This window comes from Mustelus asterias, chromosome 2 (genome assembly GCF_964213995.1).
Source record: "Mustelus asterias chromosome 2, sMusAst1.hap1.1, whole genome shotgun sequence".
Lineage (NCBI taxonomy): Eukaryota > Metazoa > Chordata > Chondrichthyes > Carcharhiniformes > Triakidae > Mustelus > Mustelus asterias.
Genome location: NC_135802.1, coordinates 10,204,949 through 10,227,704, shown reverse-complemented (window position 1 = coordinate 10,227,704; position 22,756 = coordinate 10,204,949). Strand labels below are relative to the sequence as shown.

The 22,756-nt window shown below is 50.3% G+C and overlaps 1 protein-coding gene across 1 annotated transcript in view; it reads left to right on the top strand.

The window, feature by feature from the left end:
• The window catches only part of plcd1a (phospholipase C, delta 1a), a 147,629-nt gene that overhangs the window by 84,224 nt on the left and 40,649 nt on the right, over positions 1–22,756 (top strand). Inside the window, 1 exon segment of the mRNA XM_078231141.1 lies at positions 19,409–19,637. Coding sequence (XP_078087267.1) covers positions 19,409–19,637 — 229 coding nt within the window.

Below are 22,756 nucleotides of genomic sequence, written 5' to 3'. Positions count from 1 at the left end.
TCATCAGCAAACTTTGATACCCTACACTCGGTCCCCTCCTCCAGATCATCTATGTAAGTGGTAAACAGTTGAGGCCCCAGCACCGATCCCTGCGGCACGCCACTAGTTACCAACTGCCAACCAGAAAAGCACCCATTTATTCCAACTCTCTGCTTCCTGTTAGATAGCCAATCCCCAATCCACGCCAACACCTTACCCCCAACTCCGTGTGACCCAATCTTCTGCAGCAACCTTTTGTGAGTCACCTTATCGAATGCCTTCTGGAAATCTAAAAACACCACATCCACCGGTTCCCCTCTGTCAACCGCATTCGTCACATCTTCATAAAAATCCAGTAAATTCATCAAACACGACTTTCCCTTCATGAATCCATGCTGCGCCTGCTTGATCGAACCATTCTTATTCAGGTGCTCTGCTATTTCCTCTTTAATGATGGACTCCAGCATCTTCCCAACTACGAACGTTAAGCTAACCGGCCTGTAGTTACCTGCCTTTTGTCTACTTCCTTTTTTAAACAGCGGCGTAACAGTAGCCGTTTTCCAGTCAGCCGGCACTACCCCAGAGTCCAGCGAATTTTGATAAATAACTACTAACGCATCCGCTATTACCTCAGCTATTTCTTTCAGTATCCTGGGATGCATTCCATCCGGGCCCGGGGACTTGTCTACCTTCAGTCCTATTAGTCTACCAAGCACTACCTCTTTAGTAACAGTAATTGTATTAAGGACCTCCCCTCCCACCAACTCTCGATCTCTAATATTCGGTAAACTATTTGTGTCTTCCACCGTGAAGACCGACACAAAGAACGTATTTTAAATCTCAGCCATTTCCTCGTTTCCACTATTAAATCCCCCCTCTCGTCCTCCAAGGGTCCAACATTCACTCTAGCCACTCTATTCCTTTTTATATATTTGTAAAAACTTTTACTATCATTTTTTATATTTTGAGCTAGTTTAGTTTCATAATCTATCTTTCCTTTCTTAATCGCTTTCTTAGTCGTTCTTTGTTGTTTTTTAAAGCTTTCCCAATCCACTAATTCTCCACTATTTTTGGCCACTCTGTACGCATCTGTTTTTATTTTAATACTCTCCTTTATTTCCTTCGTTATCCACGTCTGGTTATCCCTTTTCTTATAGTCCTTCTTTATCACCGGAATATATTTTTGCTGAGTACTTAAAAAAATCTCCTTAAAAATCCTCCACTGTTCCTCAGCTGTCCTACCTACCAGTCTGCTCGCCCAGTCTACATTAGCCAATTCCACCCTCATCCTATCGTACTCCCCTCTGTTCAAGCAGAGGACACTTGTTTGGGACCCTACTTTCTCACCCTCCATCTGTATCAGAAATTCAACCATATTATGATCACTCAACCCAAGAGGATCCCTCACAAGAAGATCCTTAATCCTACCTGTCTCATTACACAGTACCAGATCTAAGATAACTCGCTCTCTCGTAGGTTCTGTAACATACTGTTCAATGAAACTATCCCGACAGCATTCTAAGAACTCTTCCTCAAGCCCTCCACATCCAATTTGAGTCGACCAATCAATATGTAGGTTAAAATCCCCCATGATTATTGCTGTTCCACTTTTGCACGCATCCATTATTTGCTTGTTTATAGCCCTTCCCACCTCTAAGTTATTATTTGGGGGCCTATAGACCACGCCTACCAGTGTCTTTTCCCCCTACTATTCCTTATCTCCACCCACAACGATTCCACGTTTTGCTCCTTAGAGCCTATGTCGTCTCTCACTACCGTCCTGATATTATCCTTTATTAACAGAGTGACCCCACCTCCTTTTTCTACCTGTCTATCCTTCCTAAATGTCTGATACCCCTGGATATTCAGTTCCCAGTCCCGGTCACCCTGCAACCACGTTTCTGTGATGGACACTAGATCATATTCATTTGTATGGATTTGTGCCATCAATTCATTTACTTTGTTTCGAATGCTTCGTGCATTCAGGCAAAGTGTCTTTATGCCAGCCTTTATCTGGACCCGGTTTGTTGAAACGCTACTAACACCTCCCGAGCCCTCTACCCCTTTAACTAGTTGAATGTCCTCAACATTAACCTGCACTTGTACTCTCTCCTTTACCTCCGATTTTGTAATTCCCCATACCCCTGCACCCTCCCCCCCCATTTAATAGTTTAAAGCCCTATCAACGACCCTAGTTATACGATTTAGAACCATAGAACCATAGAAAATTACAGCTCAGAAACAGGCCTTTTGGCCCTTCTTGTCTGTGCCGAACCATTTTATGCCTAGTCCCACTGACCTGCACTTGGACCATATCCCTCCACACCCCTCTCATCCATGAACCCGTCCAAGTTTTTCTTAAATGTTAAAAGTGACCCCGCATTTACCACTTTATCCGGCAGCTCATTCCACACTCCCACCACTCTCTGTGTGAAGAAGCCCCCCCTAATATTCCCTTTAAACTTTTCTCCTTTCACCCTTAACCCATGCCCTCTGGTTTTTTTCTCCCCTAGCCTCAGCAGGCTAGGACTCTGGTCCCAGCACAATTCAGACGGAGACCATCCCATCCGAACAGGTCCCATCTGCCCCAATTTTGGTTCCAATGTCCCATGAATTCGAACCCATTCCTCCCACACCAATCCTTGAGCCACGCATTCATCTCCTTAATCCTATTGACCCTGTGCCAATTTGTGTGTGGTTCAGGTAGTAATCCAGATATTACCACCTTGTTGGTTCTGCTTTTTAATTTGGTTCCTAGCTCTTCATACTCCCTCTGCACATCCTTTGTTCCTGTTATGCCTATGTCATTGGCACCTACATGGACCATGACAACTGGATTCTTACCCTCCCACTCCAAGTTCCTCTGCAGCCCAGATGATACATCTTGGACCCGAGCACCAGGCAGGCAACACAACCTACGGCATTCTCTATCCTGGTCACAAAGAACAGTGTCTATGCCCTTAACTGCACTATCCCCAATTACCGCTACATTTCTCTTTACTTCCTCTGCCTCAATGGCTCCCTGAACCACGGTACCGTGGGCAGTTTGCTCGTCCTCCTTGCAGTCCCCGTTCCCGTCCCTACTGGTAGCAAGAATCTCAAACCTGTTGTACCGATTCAGGGGCTGAGGCTCTTGGGACTCTACCTCCTGTATCCCATTCCCTGCCTTCTTCCCCCCACTCCCTCCCTTCGTCCCCCGACTCCCTGCCTTCTTCCCCCCACTCCCTGCCTTCTTCCCCCCACTCCCTGCCTTCTTCCCCCCACTCCCTCCCTTCGTCCCCTCACTCCCTCCCTTCGTCCCCCCACTCCCTGCCTTCTTCCCCCCACTCCCTGCCTTCTTCCCCCCACTCCCTGCCTTCTTCCCCCCACTCCCTGCCTTCTTCCCCCCACTCCCTGCCTCACCTGCAGCCACCCCCACTTGTCCCTGAACCCCGGCTGAGTTAGTTAGTCTAAGGGCTGTGACTCTATGTTGAAACACATTATCCAGGTAACACTCCCCTTCCCTGATATGTCGCAATGTCTGAAGCTCTGAGTCCAGTTCGTCTACTTTGAGCTGGAGCTCCTCAAGCAGCCAGCACTAACTGCAGACATGTTCACTGGGAATCACCTTGGGGTCCACCAGTTCCCACGTCATGCAGAAACAGCACATTACATGTCCCTCCATTCCAATTACCTTGTATACGTTGGCACTAACTACGAATTTAACCTCCCTTGCCCTGCCCTTACCGCCGAAGCTTGATGAGCCAAAGCCCTTCAGTTCTCAGCTCCCTCTCACTCCGCTGCCCGCTAACGACGCTGCCCGCTAGATAGTGGGGCCCGCTTTTAAACCTCCCGCGCTGAACAGGAAATCAAACACCTTTCCCGGACACCCCGCGGCCCCTTCCAGTTTCGCATTTTAAAGAAATAAATAATTAAATAAATTAAATTAAATAAAACACTTAAGGCACAGATTCCGATGTGAGTGACACAGGCGAAAATGGAAGAAAGCTCTTTGGTGAACAGGGAACATTGTGGAGAGAGAGAGCTGTGCAGAGGGGAATTACCCAGCTACTTTTTCTCATCCAATTGGCCGTGTCTTTATATCTGTGTTTTTCTCCCATTCCCCGGGGGCACGGCCGAGTAAGGAATATCCTGATTGCGAAGGGTGTGGGGTCAGGCTGGATGGTCTTTTTCCTTCCGGCATTTTCCACAGATTCGCTCCAATGCGGAGAAGGACAAATCCTCAGGGGCTGAAGTTCAAATAACAACAACCAAAAAGAGTTGGTTTGTTTGGGGTGGACAGGCAAGAACCGGGGGCATGATGGGAAGTGGAACAAAATGATGCGTTCAGCCAGCGATCGCTGGAATTTGAGGAATTCTAAACGAGGAAGGGCCAGGGAGGGGTGGGGAGGAGGACTTAAAGGGGCAGGCACAGCTGGAATAGAAGAGCTTTATAACATCGAATACTTAGAACTTTGGGGCTGAAGTGGCAGCATAAAGAATGTGGAGCGTAAAGGCATGACCACACAAACTAAACTGACAGTGTGGTGCAGTGCCGAGGGAGTGCTGCACTGCTGGGACACTGACAGTGCGGGGCAGTACCGAGGGAGTGCTGCACTGCTGGGACACTGACAGTGCGGGGCAGTACCGAGGGAGTGCTGCACTGCTGGGACACTGATAGTGCGGGGCAGTACCGAGGGAGTGCTGCATTGCTGGGACACTGACAGTGCGGGGCAGTACCGAGGGAGTGCTGCACTGCTGGGACACTGACAGTGCGGAGCAGTACCGAGGGAGTGCTGCACTGCTGGGACACTGACAGTGCGGGGCAGTACCGAGGGAGTGCTGCACTGCTGGGACACTGACAGTGCGGGGCAGTACCGAGGGAGTGCTGCACTGCTGGGACACTAATAGTGCGGGGCAGTACCGAGGGAGTGCTGCACTGCTGGGACACTGACAGTGCGGGGCAGTACCGAGGGAGTGCTGCACTGCTGGGACACTGACAGTGCGGGGCAGTACCGAGGGAGTGCTGCACTGCTGGGACACTAATAGTGCGGGGCAGTACCGAGGGAGTGCTGCACTGCAGGGACACTGACAGTGCGGGGCAGTACCGAGGGAGTGCTGCACTGCTGGGACACTGACAGTGCGGAGCAGTACCGAGGGAGTGCTGCACTGCTGGGACACTGACAGTGCGGGGCAGTACCGAGGGAGTGCTGCACTGCTGGGACACTGACAGTGCGGGGCAGTACCGAGGGAGTGCTGCACTGCTGGGACACTGACAGTGCGGGGCAGTACCGAGGGAGTGCTGCACTGCTGGGACACTGACAGTGCGGGGCAGTACCGAGGGAGTGCTGCACTGCTGGGACACTGACAGTGCGGGGCAGTACCGAGGGAGTGCTGCACTGCTGGGACACTGACAGTGCGGAGCAGTACCGAGGGAGTGCTGCACTGCTGGGACACTGACAGTGCGGGGCAGTACCGAGGGAGTGCTGCACTGTTGGGAAGTGCCAACTTATTTCTTTCTTCACTTTTTACATTCACTAACGGGATGTGGGCATCGCTGGCTGGAACAGCATTTATTGCCCATCCCTAATTGCCCCTTGAGGTGGTGGTGATGAGCTGCTGCCTTAAACTGCTGCAGTCCCTGAGGTGTAGGTACACCCACAGTGCTGTAGGGCGGCACGGGGTTACAGTGGCTAGCACTGCTGCCTTATAGCACTAGGGACGCGGGTTCGATTCCGGTTTGGGTCACTGTCTAGGCAGAGTCTGCACGTTCTCCCCGTGTCTGCGTGGGTTTCCTCCGGGTGCTCCGGTTTCCTCTCTCAGTCCAAAAGACGTGCTGGTTAGGGTGCATTGGCCGTGCTAAATTCTCCCTCAGTGTACCCGAACAGGCGCTGGAGTGTGGCAACTAGGGGATTTTCACAGTAACTTCATTGCAGTGTTAATGTAAGCCGACTTGTGACACTAATATATAAATAAATAAGTTAGGGAGGAAGTTTCATGATTTTGACCCAGCGACAGTGAAGGAACGGCGAGATAGTTCCAAGTCAGGATGGTGAGTGGCTTGGAGGGGAACCTCCAGGTGGTGGTGTTCCCAGGATTCTGCTGCCCTTGTCCTTCTAGATGGTGGTGGTTGTGGGATTGGAAGGTGCTGCCTAAGGAACCTTGCTGAGTTGCTGCAGTGCATCTTGTAGCTGGTCCACACAGCGGCCATTGTGCATTGGTGAGCTTTCATTTCTTCATGGGGTGTGGGTGACACTGGCTGGACCAGCACTTGTTGTCCATCCTGACTTCCCTTGGAACTGTGTGGCTAACTAGGCAATTTCAGAGGGCAACTCGACCATATTGCAGTGGGTCTGGAATCACATGTAGGCCAGACCGGGTAAGCATGGCAGATTTCCTTCCCTAAAGGACATCATAGTGTCGTGGCCAGTCTTCCTGAGCCCAGCTATTTTATATTCCAGATTAATGACCAGAATTCAATTCCCACCAGGTTGTTGTGGTGGGATTTGAATCATGGCCCCCGGGGCTGGTCCTTTGGGTGACTCATCCACTGACACTATCGGTACACCATCACCTCAATCACAGCATTAAACTGAGGGAAGGCCCCGCTGCCCTCTGAGCAGAGTGCAGCCACTCTGTAGAAGGGCAGCAAGCGGGGAGTAGCTTAGCTCAGTCGGCTGGATGGCCAGTACGTGGCTGAGAGTAACGCCTACAGCACAGGTTCAATTCCCGTTCCAGCTGAGATAGACTTGGGAGCTGCTCCGAAAAGCAGCAATAGTAAACCACCTCTGACAATGACTGCCAAGAAAGTGACTCCGGATGGAACAGAGTCGTGAATGAAGCCTAATCCATCACTCAAACCAGCCTCCCATCCATTGACTCTGTCTACACTTCCCGCTGCCTCGGGAAAAGCAGCCAGCATAATTAAGGACCCCACGCACCCCGGGCATTCTCTCTTCCACCTTCTTCCGCCGGGAAAAAGCAAAACGTCTGTGGTCACTGTGGTAAACCACTGTTAAGCTTATTGCCTGTGTGTGTGTGACATGCCTGGGCACGCCCCTGCCGGCCCTGCCTGAGGCTCCTCCCCCCCCCTGGTCCAGGTATAAAGGTGACTGCTCCCCATCCCCCTGCCTCAGTCACCGGACCAGTTCATCGGCATGGGTGTGCTCCAAGTCTTTTGCGAATAAAAGCCTATTTGTTCTAGCATACAAACTAGTCTTTGCTCGATTGATAGTGCATCAGTCACGTACCAACCGACTCAAGAACAGCTTCTTCCCTGCTGCCGTCCGACTTTTGAATGGATAAAAGTAAATTACCGGGGATGCTGCAATCTGAAACCAAAAGAGAAAATGCTGGAAAATCTCAGCAGGTCTGGCAGCATCTGTCAGGAGAGAAAAGAGCTGACGTTTCGAGTCCAGATGACCCTTTGTCAAATTGCCCTCAACAGCATGCAGTCCATCTCCCGCGCCACGACCCTCCCCTCCCTCCCCAAACAAGGATAGAGCCCCCCTTGTTCACCCCGCCAGCCTCTGCATGCAAAACATAATCCTCCGCCATTTTCGCCAACTCCAGCCCGATGCCACCACCAGACTTTTGAATGGACCTACCTCGCATTAAGCTGATCTTTCTCTACACCCGAGCTATGACTGTAACACTACATTCTACACTCTCTCCTTTCCTTCTCTGTGAATGGTATGCTTTGTCTGTATAGCGCGTAAGAAACAATGCTTTTCACTGTATACTAATACATGTGACAATAATAAATCAAATCAAATCAACAGACATTGAGCCAAGGAACTGGCTTTGGGCAGTGCGTACATGCCATACTGAGGTGTGGATGGGGCGTTTCCTCAGTGTCCTGGATCAACATGAATCCCTCCACCAATCAGGCTTAAAAAAAAACAGGTCATTTTCACTCTTGTTTATGGGATCTTCCTGTCCATAAACTGGGCAGCTGCATTACTGAACGGTGGCCATTCTGGCTGCTGCAAGATTGACTAGCCCAGCAGGCAGGGTGTACGTGGAGCGGGGGCTGGGACGTGCTCAGAGATCCGTCACGACGAGCCACCAGAGAATCTACTCATTTGGCCTCCAGCCACCAGGCAGAGCCGGTTTTTCCAGGTGCCGGTGAGCCGAGAAATGTGCCGAGGGCGAGGGTGGGAGGCCTCACCCTCTCTCACCCGGGCTGCGATAGAATCCTACAGTGCAGGAGGAGGCCATTCGGCCCATCACGTTTGCACCGAAAACAATCCCACCCTGCTCCTATCCCATAACCCCATGCATTTACCCTAGCTAGTCCCCATATCACTAAGGGGCAATTTAGCACGGCCAATGCACCGAACCCGCACATTTTTGGAGTGTGGGAGGAAACCGGAGCACTCGGAGGAAACCCACGCAGACACGGGGAGAATGTGCAGACTCTGCATAGACAGTGACCCGAGGCCGGAATTGAACCCTGATCCCTGGCATTGTGAGGCAGCAGTGTTAACCACTGTGGCACTGTGCTCCTCTGATAGTCATGATGTGGAGATGCCGGCGTTGGACTGGGGTGAACACAGTAAGAGTTTTAACAACACCAGGTTAAAGTCCAACAGGTTTATTTGGTAGCAAATACCATTAGCTTTCGGAGCGCTGCTCCTTCGTCAGATGGAGTGGATATCTGCTCTCAAACAGGGCACAGAGACACAAAATCAAGTTACAGAATACTGATTAGAATGCGAATCCCTACAGCCAACCAGGTCTTAAAGATACAGACAATGTGAGTGGAGGGAGCATTAAACACAGGTTAAAGAAATGTGTATTGTCTCCAGACAGGACAGCCAGTGAGATCCTGCAAGTCCAGGAGGCAAGCTGTGGGGGTTCCGATAATGTGACATAAATCCAACATCCCGGTTGAGACCGTCCTCATGTGTGCGGAACTTGGCTATCAGTTTCTGCTCAGCGACTCTGCGCTGTCGTGTGTCCTGAAGGCCGCCTTGGAGAACGCTTACCCGAAGATCCAAGGCTGAATGCCCATGACTGCTGAAGTGCTCCCCCACAGGAAGAGAACAGTCTTGCCTGGTGATTGTCGAGCAGTGTTCAATCATCCGTTGTCGTAGCGTCTGCAAAGGATGCAGGAAAGGATGTCCCGAGGCATGGTACATTGGGGAAACCATGCAGACGCTGCGACAACAAATGAATGAACACCGCTCGACAATCGCCAGGCAAAACTGTTCTCTTCCTGTGGGGGAGCACTTCAGCGATCACGGGCATTCGGCCTTGGATCTTCAGGTAAGCATTCTCCAAGGCGGCCTTCATGACACACGACAGCGCAGAGTCACTGAGCAGAAACTGATAGCCAAGTTCCGCACACATGAGGACGGCCTCAACCAGGATGTTGGATTTATGTCACATTATCGGAACCCCCACAGCTTGCCTCCTGGACTTGCAGAATCTCACTGGCTGTCCTGTCTGGAGACAATACACATCTCTTTAACCTGTGCTTAATGCTCCCTCCACCCACATTGTCTGTATCTTTAAGACCTGGCTGGCTGTAGGGATTCGCATTCTAATCAGTATTCTGTAACTTGATTTTGTGTCTCTGTGCCCTGTTTGAGAGCACATTTCCACTGCATCTGACGAAGGAGCAGCGCTCCAAAAGCTAATGGCATTTGCTACCAAATAAACCTGTTGGACTTTAACCTGGTGTTGTTAAAACTCTTACTCTCCTCTGATAGGCCATTGGTGTTGAAGGAAAAGATGGTGGGACACTGGCTCAAACCCCCAGTGGCTGCATCTGAATCCCGGTGTTGACTCACTGAGCCGCAGGGTTCTGTCCAAACACGACCCAGCCGGGTGGAGCGATTGCCCCACACACTCAACCCATACGTTGCCCCAGTTGAGTGATCTCAGCTGCAGAGCCTGGACAAGTGGGGGTTTATAAAGGGGGTAGAGACAAGACATGGGGCCAAATGGCTGCTCCCTATGCTGGAATAATCTCCGGGCTGGATTTTACACACTTCTCCGCCCTGCCCCCGCTGGCGTTGGAAGGTCGGGGAGGGTGGAGGAGGTCATAATATGCAGTATGTAACCATCTCACTGTCGCCTTCCCTGTGCCGACCCATCATGTTGTGGTAGGTGTTGGAGGCCACCCCCATCCCCCTCCCCCCAAACCACCGCCCCCCCGCCCCGCCCCCCGTCCACCAAACACCTCTCCTCAGGCCAATCAATGGCCACTCAAAAGTGCCTCATTCCTCCTCTACTGCAATTTTACCCGCAGTAAGAGGTGGTTCAGGCCAAGCTGGTAGCTCACTGGTTCTCTCTTACGGTCTGGCATCAGGCAGAGGGTGGGGGATGGGGGGGGCGCGGGGCAGGGGGGAACCTCCTTTGGGGGTCCACTGTGCCCATCAGAGGCAGCCTCCCCCATGCCATACCTCTCCTGGCCTCCCAAAGCCAGCCCCCTATTCCCCACCCACTCCCCTTGTCCATGCCAACCAGACCCGCCGATACTCCAGAACACAATGCCCCTCAGAACCCAGCGCGTGAACCAGTGCCCTCCAGCCCGTGAGGTGCTTTAGACTCGTTACTGCCGTATTGCAGGAAAGGCAGCAGCCAGATTGTGCACAGCAAGCTCCAACAGAAAGCAGCAATACGGTAATGACCAGATTAATTTATTTTTAAGTCGTCTTTAAGGGATAGATTTTGGCCAAGTCTCTCTCCCCCTCGGGGAGATTTGCAAAACACTGAATTTTATTCTACGCTAGGTGACAGCCTTGGATGGCAACAGCAGCAAACCCCGAAACCAACCGGGGGGAATCTCTCTCGGCACAACTGGTTTGCGAAGCCATAGAATTCCTACAGTGCGGAAAGAGGCCATTCAGCCCATCGACTGCACTGCCTCTCTGCCAGGACATCTTACCCAGGCCCAACCCCCACCCTATGCCTGTAACTCCACGCATCCAGCATGGCCATGCACCTAACCTGCATATCTACACATCTGCACATCTATACCTTGCACGGAGGCACAGTGGTTAGCACTGCTGCCTCACAGCGACACGGTGGCACAGTGGTTAGCACTGCTGCCTCACAGCGACACGGTGGCACAGTGGTTAGCACTGCTGCCTCACAGCGACACGGTGGCACAGTGGTTAGCACTGCTGCCTCACGGTGGCACAGTCGTTAGCACTGCTGCCTCACGCCAGGGACCCGAGTTCAATTTGATTTGATTTATTATTGTCACATGTATTAACATACAGTGAAAAGTATCGTTTCTTGCGCGCTATACAGACAAAGCATACCGTTCATAGAGAAGGAAAGGAGAGAGTGCAGAATGTAGGGTTACAGTTATAGCTAGGGTGTAGAGAAAGATCAACTTAATGCGAGGCAGGTCCATTCAAAAGTCTGACAGCAGCAGGGAAGAAGCTGTTCTTGAGTCGGCTGGTACGTGACCTCAGACTTTTGTATCTTTTTCCCAACAGAAGAAGGTGGAAGAGAGAATGTCCGGAGTGCGTGGGGTCCTTAATTATGCTGGCTGCTTTGCCGAGGCAGCGGGAAGTGTAGGCAGAGTCAATGGCCTCGGGTCACTGTCTGTGTGGAGTTTGCACATTCTCCCCGTGTCTGCGTGGGTTTCCCCCGGGTGCTCCGGTTTCCTCCCACGCTCCGAAAGATGTGCGAATTAGGTGGATTGGCCATGATGAATTGCCCCTTAGTGTCAGGGGGGCATGAGCAGGATAAATATGTGGGGTTACAGGAATAAGGCCTGGGTGGGATTGTTGTCAGTGCAGACTGGATGGGCCGAATGGCCTCCTTCTGCACTGTAGGGATTCTATGATTTTATGATCAAATAAATTGTGTAAGTGCTGGTAATGAAAGGGGAGAGGACAGGGATTGCTGTGTCCACCAGTAATGTAACCTGATGCACATTCCCCTGCAAGGAAACTCACTAGAGAGGGGTGCCGGCGGAGAAGCAGATTGCTCTATTATAAGTGGCTGATTGCCCTTTAAGTGTCAGTTCTCTGGGACAACCCCTGGTTATCTCGCCTTCTCTATCCGTTTTCTCCAGGGAATGTTTTACAAGGCCCTCCTGGAACCTCTGGTCTGCCCTTCCTGTTAACGGGGACACTCTATGTAGCCTGTTTATCTTTCAGGAGACGCAGCGCACTCTGTTCCCACCCAGCACTTGGGAGGCCACACTCCTCCCTCCAGTTTAAAGTTTATTTATTAATGTCACAAGTAAGGCTTACATTAACACTGCAATTAAGTTACTGTGAAAATCCCCGAGTCACCACACTCCGGCGCCTGTTCGGGTACACTGAGGGAGAATTTAGCACGGCCAATGCACCCTAACCAGCACGTCTTTCAGACTGTGGGAGGAAACCGGAGCACCCGGAGGAAACCCACGCAGACACGGGGAGAACGTGCCGACTCCACACAGACAGTGACCCAAGCCAGGAATTGAAAGTGGGTCCCTGGCGCTGTGAGGCAGCAGCGCTAACCACTGTGCCAGTGTGCTCCCGGGAATCGAACCCGGGTCCCTGGCGCTGTGAGGCAGCAGTGCTAACCACTGTGCCAGTGTGCTCCCGGGAATCGAACCCGGGTCCCTGGCGCTGTGAGGCAGCAGCGCCACACACTGTGCCACCGTGCCGCCCTTCAGTTCAGTGAGGGATTCCTGTTTCCAGTTCCCGCTGCCACTCCATATCACTGGTACTGCCTAATCTGCCACACTAATCTAACCCTTTTCCTGCTGACTTGCTGCATTGATTTGCTGCGTTGAAGCCTCAATCCTGAGGTCCGAGCATCAAATCCAGGCTGTCACTCCCAGTTGCAATGCTGAGGGAGTGCTGCCCTCTGGGTGGTTAGCACTGCTGCCTCACAGCACCAGGGACTCGGGTTCAATTCCGGCCTCGGGTCACTGTCTGTGCGGAGTCTGCACGTTCTCCCCGTGTCTGCGTGGGTTTCCTCCGAGTGCTCCGGTTTCCTCCCACAAAGATGTGCAGGTTAGGTGGATTGGCTGTGTGAAATTAGTGTCAGGGGGATTAGCAGGTTAAACACATGGGGTTATGGGGATAGACCCTGGGTGGGATTGTAGTCGGTGCAGGCTCGATGGGCTGAATGGCCTCCTGCAATGTAGGAATTCCATGATTTAAATGGAAATGAGGAGAAATGTTTTCTGTCAGAAGGTGGCGAATATTTGGAACTCTCCCCACAGAGTGGTGGAGGCGGGGTCGCTGAATATTTTTAAGGCAAATGTAGATAAATTATTGACTAACAAGGAGTCAAAAGTCTTTTGATTTGATTTATTATTGTCACACATATTAGTATACAGTGAAAAGTATTGTTTCTTGCGTGTTATACAGACAAAGCATACCGTTCACAGAGAAGGAAAGGAGAGAGTGCAGAATGTAGTGTTACAGTCATAGCTAGGGTGTAGAGAAAGATCAACTTAATGCAAGGCAAGTCCATTCAAAAACAGCAGGGAAGAAGCTGTTCTTGAGTTGATTGGTACGTGACCTCAGACTTTTGTATCTTTTTCCCGATGGAAGGGAGAATGTCCGGGGTGCGTGGGGTCCTTAATTATGCTGGCTGCTTTACCGAGGCAGCGGGAAGTGTAGACAGAGTCAATGGATGGGAGGCTGGTTTGAGTGATGGACTGGGCTACATTCACAACCCTTTGTAATTTCTATGTAGGTTATTGGGGTGCGGGGGGGGGGGGGGGGTCGAGGGACAGAGGGGGCGGTTGGAAACAATGTGGAGTTGAGGCCATGATCTTATTGAATACTGGGGCAGACTCGAGGGGCTGAATGGCCTACTCCTGCTCCTAGTTTGTACATTCTTATGGCCATGGTTCAAAAGTACGCAAGTAACCATTAAACACGAGTCTCTTGAGTGGTGAATGCCATTATATAAATGTCACTTTGCTTTTTAGTTGGGTAAGTGTGTGTGAGTTATGCCTGTGTTGGGAATGGGCTCTGTATTGGGACCTCTGCTGTTTGTGATTTATATAAACGATCTGGAAGAAGGTGTAACTGGGGTGATCAGAAAGTTTGCGGACGACACAAAATTGGCAGGACTTGCAGATAGTGAGGAGCATTGTCAGAAGCTACAGAAGGATATAGATAGGCTGGAAATTTGGGCAAAGAAATGGCAGATGGAATTCAATCCTGATAAATGCGAAGTGATGCATTTTGGTAGAAATAATGTAGGGAGGAGCTATATGATAAATGGCAGAACCATAAAGGGTGTAGATACGCAGAGGGACCTGGGTGTGCAAGTCCACAGATCCTTGAAAGTGACGTCACAGGTGGAGAAGGAGGTGAAGAAGGCATATGGCATGCTTGCCTTTATAGGACGGGGCATAGAGTATAAAAGTTGGGGTCTGATGTTGCAGATGTATAGAACGTTGGTCGGCCGCATCTGGAATACTGCGTCCAGTTCTGGTCGCCACACTACCAGAAGGACGTGGAGGCTTTGGAGAGAGTACAGAGGAGGTTTACCAGGATGTTACCTGGTATGGAGGGGCTTAGTTATGAGGAGAGATTGGGTAAACTGGGGTTGTTCTCACTGGAAAGACGGAGGATGAAGGGAGACTTAATAGAGGTGTATAAAATTATGAAAGGCATAGATAAGGTGAACGGTGGGAAACGTTTCCCCAGGTCGGTGGTGACGTTCACGAGGGGTCATAGATTCAAGGTGAAGGGGGGGAGGTTTAACACAGATATCAGAAGGACATATTTTACACAGAGGGTGATGGGGGCCTGGAATGCGCTGCCAGGCAAGGTGGTGGAGGCGGACACACTGGGAACGTTTAAGACTTATCTAGACAGCCATATGAACAGAGTGGGAATGGAGGGATACAAAAGAATGGTCTAGTTTGGACCAGGGGACGGTGCGGGCTTGGAGGGCCGAAGGGCCTGTTCCTGTGCTGTATTGTTCTTTGTTCTTTGTTCTTTGGAAAGGCAGGGCCAATCATACACTGAGCCAGGTAACAAACAGACATCATTCCTCCAATTATGCAAAATCTTTTATAACGTTTTTCTTTCCAACAGGCTGATTTTTCTCGGCCTCTGGGAGATTTGTCTTTCATTTCTGGAGACCCCAGGGCATTCCTGGAGTGTTGGCAACCCCAGCTGAGTCTTGCGGCTCCTGGAAACTGGCCGTGGACCGGTGCTCAGTGGCTCTCACTTTCCCATTATCACAACTGTGTGTGGCTTTAACAGGAACTGGGGATCTCACGGCAACGTGGCGTCCGTGAAGTGTCTGGGAGGCCCGGAAAACACTGGAGTCAGGGGTCAGGCCCCAATCTGAGAGAGAGTTGCTTTGGAAAGCTCGGAGGGAGTCAGAAAGTCTGTCTGCCCCTGATATCCTTGTCTCTGTTTCACTTGTGATGTGTCTTTTGAAGTTCAGGCATAACTATCTGATAGAAGGCTACTAGAGGACAAACAGAGAAATGCGGAGCCAGGATTGAAATGTACAGTTTCACGTACTCCTTCTCTCCCCTCTCTCCCCCACTTCCACCTCTACTAACACACCAACTACTATGGCCCTCACTCAAGTAGAATAACAGAGTAATTGAGACAAGCAAGTTATAAAAGCTATGTACCAGTGACAGCACTGGGGCCTCTATCTGAACATTGAGGCAGGGTCATTTCATCGGTCAGAACATTGAATACAGGAGTTGGGACGTCTTGTTGAAGTTGTACAAGACATTGGTAAGGCCACACTTGGAATATTGTGTACAGTTCTGGTCACCCTATTATAGAAAGGATATTATTAAACTAGAAAGAGTGCAGAAAAGATTTACTAGGATGCTACCGGGACTTGATGGTTTGAGTTATAAGGAGAGGCTGGATAGACTGGGACTTTTTTCCCTGGAGAGTAGGAGGCTTAAGGGTGATCTTATAGAGGTCGATAAAATAGTGAGGGGCATAGGTCAGCGAGATAGTCAATATCTTTTCCCAAAGGTAGGGGAGTCTAAAACTAGAGGGCACAGGTTTAAGGTGAGAGGGGAGAGATACAAAAGGGGCCAGAGGGGCAATTTTTTCACACAGAGGGTGTTGAGTGTTTGGAACGAGCTGCCAGAGGTAGTAGTAGAGGCAGGTACAATTTTGTCTTTTAAAAAGCATTTAGACAGCTACATGGGTAAGATGGGTATAGAGGGATATGGGCCAAATGGGGGCAATTGGGACTGGCTTAGTGGTTGAAAAAAAGAGGGCAGCATGGATATGTTGGGCCGAAGGGCCTGTTTCCATGCTGTCAAATTCTGTGACTCCATGAATATGTCCAAAGCTGAGTGGAACAGGTTTTTGATTGACAAGAGCAGGCAAGAAATTGGAGTTGCGCTCTCACACAGACCAGCCATGATATAATGAATGGTGGAGCAGGATCAAGGAGCTGAATATTTCTTATATTCCTACTTTGGGTTTTTTAGCAGTTTCTTTTCTCTGTCATGTTTAAGACTTTTTTTGCTTCATTCTTTTACGGGATGTGGATGTCGCTGGAAAGCCCAGCATTTGTTCATAAGTTCATCAGATATAGGAGCAGAATTAGACCATTCGGCCCATCGAACCCGCTCCGCCATTCGATCATGGCTGATGTGATCGTCGGAGAGGAATTTCCCAGATTTTTTTTTCCCCATATTGGCCCTGGGGTTTTCACTCTGGGTTTTCGCCTCTCCCTGGAGATCACATGGTCTGGAATGGGGGGGTGGGGGTGAGTTAATAGGTTGTGATGAACAAAGCATCGTAGCTGTGAGGGACAGCTCGGTGGATAGGATATTAGGATGTAGATAGGCTGGAAAATTGGGCGGGGATCCTGGATTCAGGATTCAATCCTGGACCGGGGAGCGGCGCGGGCTTGGAGGGCCGAAGGGCCTGTTCCTGTGCTGTATTGTTCTTTGTTCTATATGCTCCTCCCCCAATTCTCCTGCCTTCTCCCCGTAACCCTTCAACCCATTAAAAATCTGTCTAACTCCTCCTTAAATTTACTCACTGTCCCAGCATCCACCGCTCTTTGGGGCAGCGAATTCCACAGATTCACAACCCTTTGGGAGAAGTAGTTTCTCCTCAACTCTGTTTTAAATTTACTACCTCTTTATTACCCATCCCCAATTGTCTATCAACTGAATGGCTTGCCACACCATCTCAATTAAGAGTCAACCACATTGCTGTGGGTCTGAGTCACATGTAGGCCAGACAGGGTAAGGACGGCAGATTTCCTTCCTTAAAGGACATTAGTGAACCGATGGGTTTTTCCAACAATTGATGCTGGTTTCATGGTCACCATTACCGAGGCTAGCTTTCTAATTGAATTCCACCAGCTGCCATGATGGGATTTGAACCCAGGGCCCCAGGAGATTAACTTCAGCCTCTGAACTACTAGTCCAGTGACATTACCACTACACCATCTTTTCTGCCTTCACAATCATAAAGGAGTTTGGTAGTACAGCACAGTGTCACAGTGGTTAGCACTGCTGCCTCACAGGGACCCGGGTTCGATTCCCGCCTTGGGTTACTGTCTGTGTGGAGTTTGCACGTTCTCCCCGTGTCTGCGTGGGTTTCCTCTGGGTGCTCCGGTTTCCTCCCACACTCCAAAGATGAGCAGGTTGGATTGATTAGCCATGCTAAATTGACCCTTAGTGCCAGGGGGATTGACAGGGTAAATATGTGGGGTTACGGGGATGGGGTCTGGGTGGGATTGCTGCCAATGCAGGGTCGATGGGCGGAATGGCCTCCTTCTGCAGGCCAGAAATTCCATGTAAGTAAAGAAAAATAGTTTTCGTTTATTGACTAACTTTCTCAGCCTCTGATAGGCTCTCCTTTTCCGAGGGGAAGACCAAAGAGGTACTTGTATTTACATAGCACCTTTCCCATCCTTTAGCTGAACCCAGAGTGCTTCAGGACCATGTTGCATGCAGTCACTGGTTTTGTAGGCAAACAGAGTTTCCAATTGTATGCTAACAGCAGCACGGTGGCGCAGTGGTTAGCACCGCTGCCTCACAGCGCCAGGGACCCGGGTTCGATTCCCGGCTCGGGTCACTGTCCATGTGGAGTCTGCACGTTCTCCCCGTGTCTGCGTGGGTTTCCTCCGGGTGCTCCGGTCTCCTCCCACAGTCTGAAAGATGTGCAGGTTAGGTTGATTGGCCGTGCTAAATTGCCCCTTGGTGTCAGTGGGTTAGCTAAGGTAAATGTTACGGGAGAAGGGTCTGGATGGAATTGTGTTTGGTGCAGACTCGATGGGCCAAATGGCCTCCTTCTGCACTGTAGGGATTCTATGACTCTATGAACAGCGAAGGGGGATCCATGAGCTGTTGATGGTGAGGGTGGTTGAGGGAATGAACACTGGGCGGGGAAATCTGCTCCTCCTCTGGGAATGGTGCCATGGCCCCATCATGCATTCAGGCATTTACATCTGGGTCCAACCTCTTGTTCGAAAGCCCTTGCTGTAAACTTGCCAACCCCACTGCCAAACGCAAAGGGAGCCCTTTCAGAGATGCTGCCATTAAAGTTTATTTATTCGTCAGTTGTAAGGCTTACATTAACACTGCAATGGAGTTACTGTGAAACTCCCCTACTCGCCACAGTCCGGTGCCTGTTCGGGTCAATGCACCCTAACCGGCACGTCTTTCAGACTGTGAGAGGAAACCGGAGCACCCGGAGGAAACCCACGCAGACATGGGGAGAACGTGCAGACTCTGCACAGACAGTGACCCGAGCCGGGAATCGAACCCGGGTCCCTGGTGCTGTGAGGCAGCAGTGCCAACCCACTGTGCCACCAGGCCAGCCCATGATACCCAACCTCTGACTTGCAACACAACTTGTATTTATATAGCGCCCTTAACATTATGAAATGCTCCAAGGTAGCTTTACAAAACCAAGTACGACACCCAGCCACATAAGGAGTTATTATTATGAGGTAAGAAGAGAAATAAAACTCACACAAGAAGGTAGGTTTTTAAGTGTCCGAAAGTGAGGTGGAGTGATAGGGAGGGAAGCCGGAGATTAGGGCCCGGGCAGCCAAAGGCACCACCACCAATGGTGAAGTCCAAAGATGTGCGGGTTAGGTGGATTGGCCATGCTAAATTGCCCCTTAGTGTCAGGAGGACTAGCTATGGTAAATGCATGGGGTTATGCGGATAGGACCTGGGTGGGATTGTGGTTGGTGCAGACTCGATGGGCCGAATGGCCTCCTTCTGCACTGTAGGGTTTCTATGAACATCAGGGTTTGGCTTGGCTGGGGCCACTTTAGGTCAGTGATCACGGGAGTGATCGGGCGAATGGGACTTGCTGTGAGTTACTCAGGGAGACAGCAGAGATTTGGATTACCTCGAGTTTATACAGGATAAGGTAAGAGAGACCAGGCTTCCAGCTGAGCTGTGTGTGCCATCGTGTTTAAATTCAGCATCAGTGCTGGTTGCCCTGAGGTAGGCGGCCACCTCCCCTGAGCTGATCTCCTGTGTCTCTCTCTTCCCCCACAGTCTCCATCGATGACATCCAGGAGCTACGACCTGGCCACCAGTCCGAGGGCATGCAGAGGTTCGCCATGGACATTCCCGCTGCACGCTGCTTCACCATCACCTTCAACGGCCGGAAGAAGAACCTTGACCTCGTTGCCAGCGATGAGAAGGAAGCCAAACACTGGATCAACGGCCTCACCAAGCTCAAGAAGAGAGACTCAAAAATGAACAAGAGAGAACGATTGGACCAGTATCCTTCACTGGGAACCGCGCGGGCACTGGGTCAGGGAGGCAGCGCGGAAGAATTAACCTCATAGAAACTAAAGGCAGGAGGAGGCCATTCGGCCCTTCGAACCTGCTTCGCCATTCATTTTGATCATGGCTGATCATCAAATTCAATATCCTGATCCCCCCCCCTTGCCCCCATATCCCTTGATCCCTTTAGCCCCAAGAGCGAAATCTAATTTCTTCTTGAAATCAGACAACGTTTTGGCCTCAACTACATTCTGTGGTAGTGAATTCCACACATTCACCACCCGTGTACAAGATTATGAAGGGGATAGATAGGGTGAACGGTGGGAAGCTTTTTCCCAGATCAGAAGTGACGTTCGCGAGGGGTCACGGGCTCAAGGTGAGAGGGGCGAAGTATAACTCAGATATTAGAGGGATGTTTTTTACACAGAGGGTGGTGGGGGCCTGGAATGCGCTGCCAAGTAGGGTGGTGGAGGCAGGCACGCTGACATCGTTTAAGACTTACCTGGATAGTCACATGAGCAGCCTGGGAATGGAGGGATACAAACGATTGGTCTAGTTGGACCAATGTGCAGCACAGGCTTGGAGGGCCGAAGGGCCTGTTTCCTGTGCTGTACTGTTCTTTGTTCTTTGTTCTGTTCTCTGGGGGTGAAGAAATTTCTCCTCGCCTCAGTTCTAAAAGGTTTACCCCTTATCCTCAAACTATGACCCCTAGTTCTGGACTCCCCCACCATCGGGAACATTCTTTCTGAATCTACCCTGTCTAACCCTGTTAGAATTTTATAAGTTTCTATGAGATCCCCTCTCACTCTTCTAAACTCCAGTTGAATATTCTGGAGGATATTCTGGAGGGTCTGAAAATAGATAAATCCCCTGGTCCGGATGGGATTTATCCAAGGATTCTCTGGGAGGCAAGAGAAGTGATTGCAGAGCCTCTGGCTCTGATCTTCAGGTCGTCGTTGGCCTCTGGTATAGTACCAGAAGATTGGAGGTTAGCGAATGTTGTCCCATTGTTTAAGAAGGGGAACAGAGACTTCCCCGGGAATTATAGACCGGTGAGTCTCACTTCTGTTGTCGGCAAGATGTTGGAAAAAATTATAAGGGATAGGATTTATAGTTATTTGGAGAGTAATGAATTGATAGGTAATAGTCAGCATGGTTTTGTGGCAGGTAGGTCGTGCCTTACTAACCTTATTGAGTTTTTTGAGAAAGTGACCAAGGAAGTGGATGGGGGCAAGGCAGTGGACGTGGTATATATGGATTTTAGTAAGGCGTTTGATAAGGTTCACCATGGTAGGCTTCTGCAGAAAATGCAGATGTATGGGATTGGGGGTGATCTAGGAAATTGGATCAGGAATTGGCTAGCGGATAGGAAACAGAGGGTGGTGGTTGATAGTAAATATTCATCATGGAGTGCGGTTACAAGTGGTGTACCTCAGGGATCTGTTTTGGGGCCACTGCTGTTTGTAATATTTATTAATGATCTGGATGAGGGTATAGTTGGGTGGATTAGCAAATTTGCTGATGACACCAAAGTCGGTGGTGTGGTAGACAGTGAGGAAGGGTGTCGTAGTTTGCAGGAAGACTTAGACAGGTTGCAAAGTTGGGCCGAGAGGTGGCGGATGGAGTTTAATGCGGAGAAGTGTGAGGTAATTCACTTTGGTAGGAATAACAGATGTGTTGAGTATAGGGCTAACGGGAGGACTTTGAATAGTGTGGAGGAGCAGAGGGATCTAGGTGTATGTGTGCATAGATCCCTGAAAGTTGGGAATCAAGTAGATAAGGTTGTTAAGAAGGCATATGGTGTCTTGGCGTTTATTGGTAGGGGGATTGAATTTAGGAGTCGTAGCGTTATGTTGCAACTGTACACAACTCTGGTGCGGCCGCACTTGGAGTACTGTGTGCAGTTCTGGTCCCCACATTACAGGAAGGATGTGGAGGCTTTGGAGAGGGTGCAGAGGAGGTTTACCAGGATGTTGCCTGGTATGGAGGGGAGATCCTATGAGGAGAGGCTGAGGGATTTGGGATTGTTTTCGCTGGAAAGGCGGCGGCTAAGAGGGGATCTTATTGAAACATATAAGATGATTAGAGGTTTAGATAGGGTGGATAGTGATAGCCTTTTTCCTCTGATGGAGAAATCCAGCACGAGGGGGCATGGCTTTAAATTGAGGGGGGGTAGTTATAGAACCGATGTCAGGGGTAGGTTCTTTACCCAGAGGGTGGTGAGGGATTGGAATGCCCTGCCAGCATCAGTAGTAAATGCGCCTAGTTTGGGGGCGTTTAAGAGATCCGTAGATAGGTTCATGGACGAAAAGAAATTGGTTTAGGTTGGAGGGTCACAGTTTTTTTTTTAACTGGTCGGTGCAACATCGTGGGCCGAAGGGCCTGTTCTGCACTGTAATGTTCTATGTTCTATGTTCTATAATCCTAACTGACATAGTCTCTCCTATTAGATAGGCCCCTCGTGCACTCGCCTTCAAAATTCATGCCCTCCCCTGCCGATATAAAGTGGTAGCAGTTTGTACCAGGTGCGGCACGGTAGCACAGTGGTTAGCACTTCTGCTTCACAGCGCCAGGGATCCAGGTTCGATTCCCGGTTTGGGTCACTGTCTGTGTGGAGTCTGCACGTTCTCCCTGTGTCTGCGTGGGTTTCCTCCGGGTGCTCCGGTTTCCTCCTGTTTAGGTGCATTGACCCAAATAGGCACCGGAATGTGGCGACCAGGGGATTTTCACAGTAACTTCATTGCAGTGTTAATGTAAGCCTTACTTGTGACTAATAAATAAAAATTAAATTAAATTTAATTACCATCCACAAGATGCACTGCAGCAAGTTATCAAGGTTCCCTCAACAGCCATGATCTCTCCCACCTCGAGGGACAATGGCAGCAGATATCTGGGAACACCACCACCTGGAGGTTCCTCTCACCATCCTAACTTCGCTGGTATTGGGTCAAAATCATGGAACCCCCCCCCCAACACCACTGTGGGTGTACCTACACCACATGGATTACAGCGGTTCAAGAAGGCAGCTCACCACTTCCATCTTTTGGTTAATTAAGGATGGGCAATAAATGTTGGCCTTGGTTTTACAATGAACACGTCCTAAGAATGAATTTT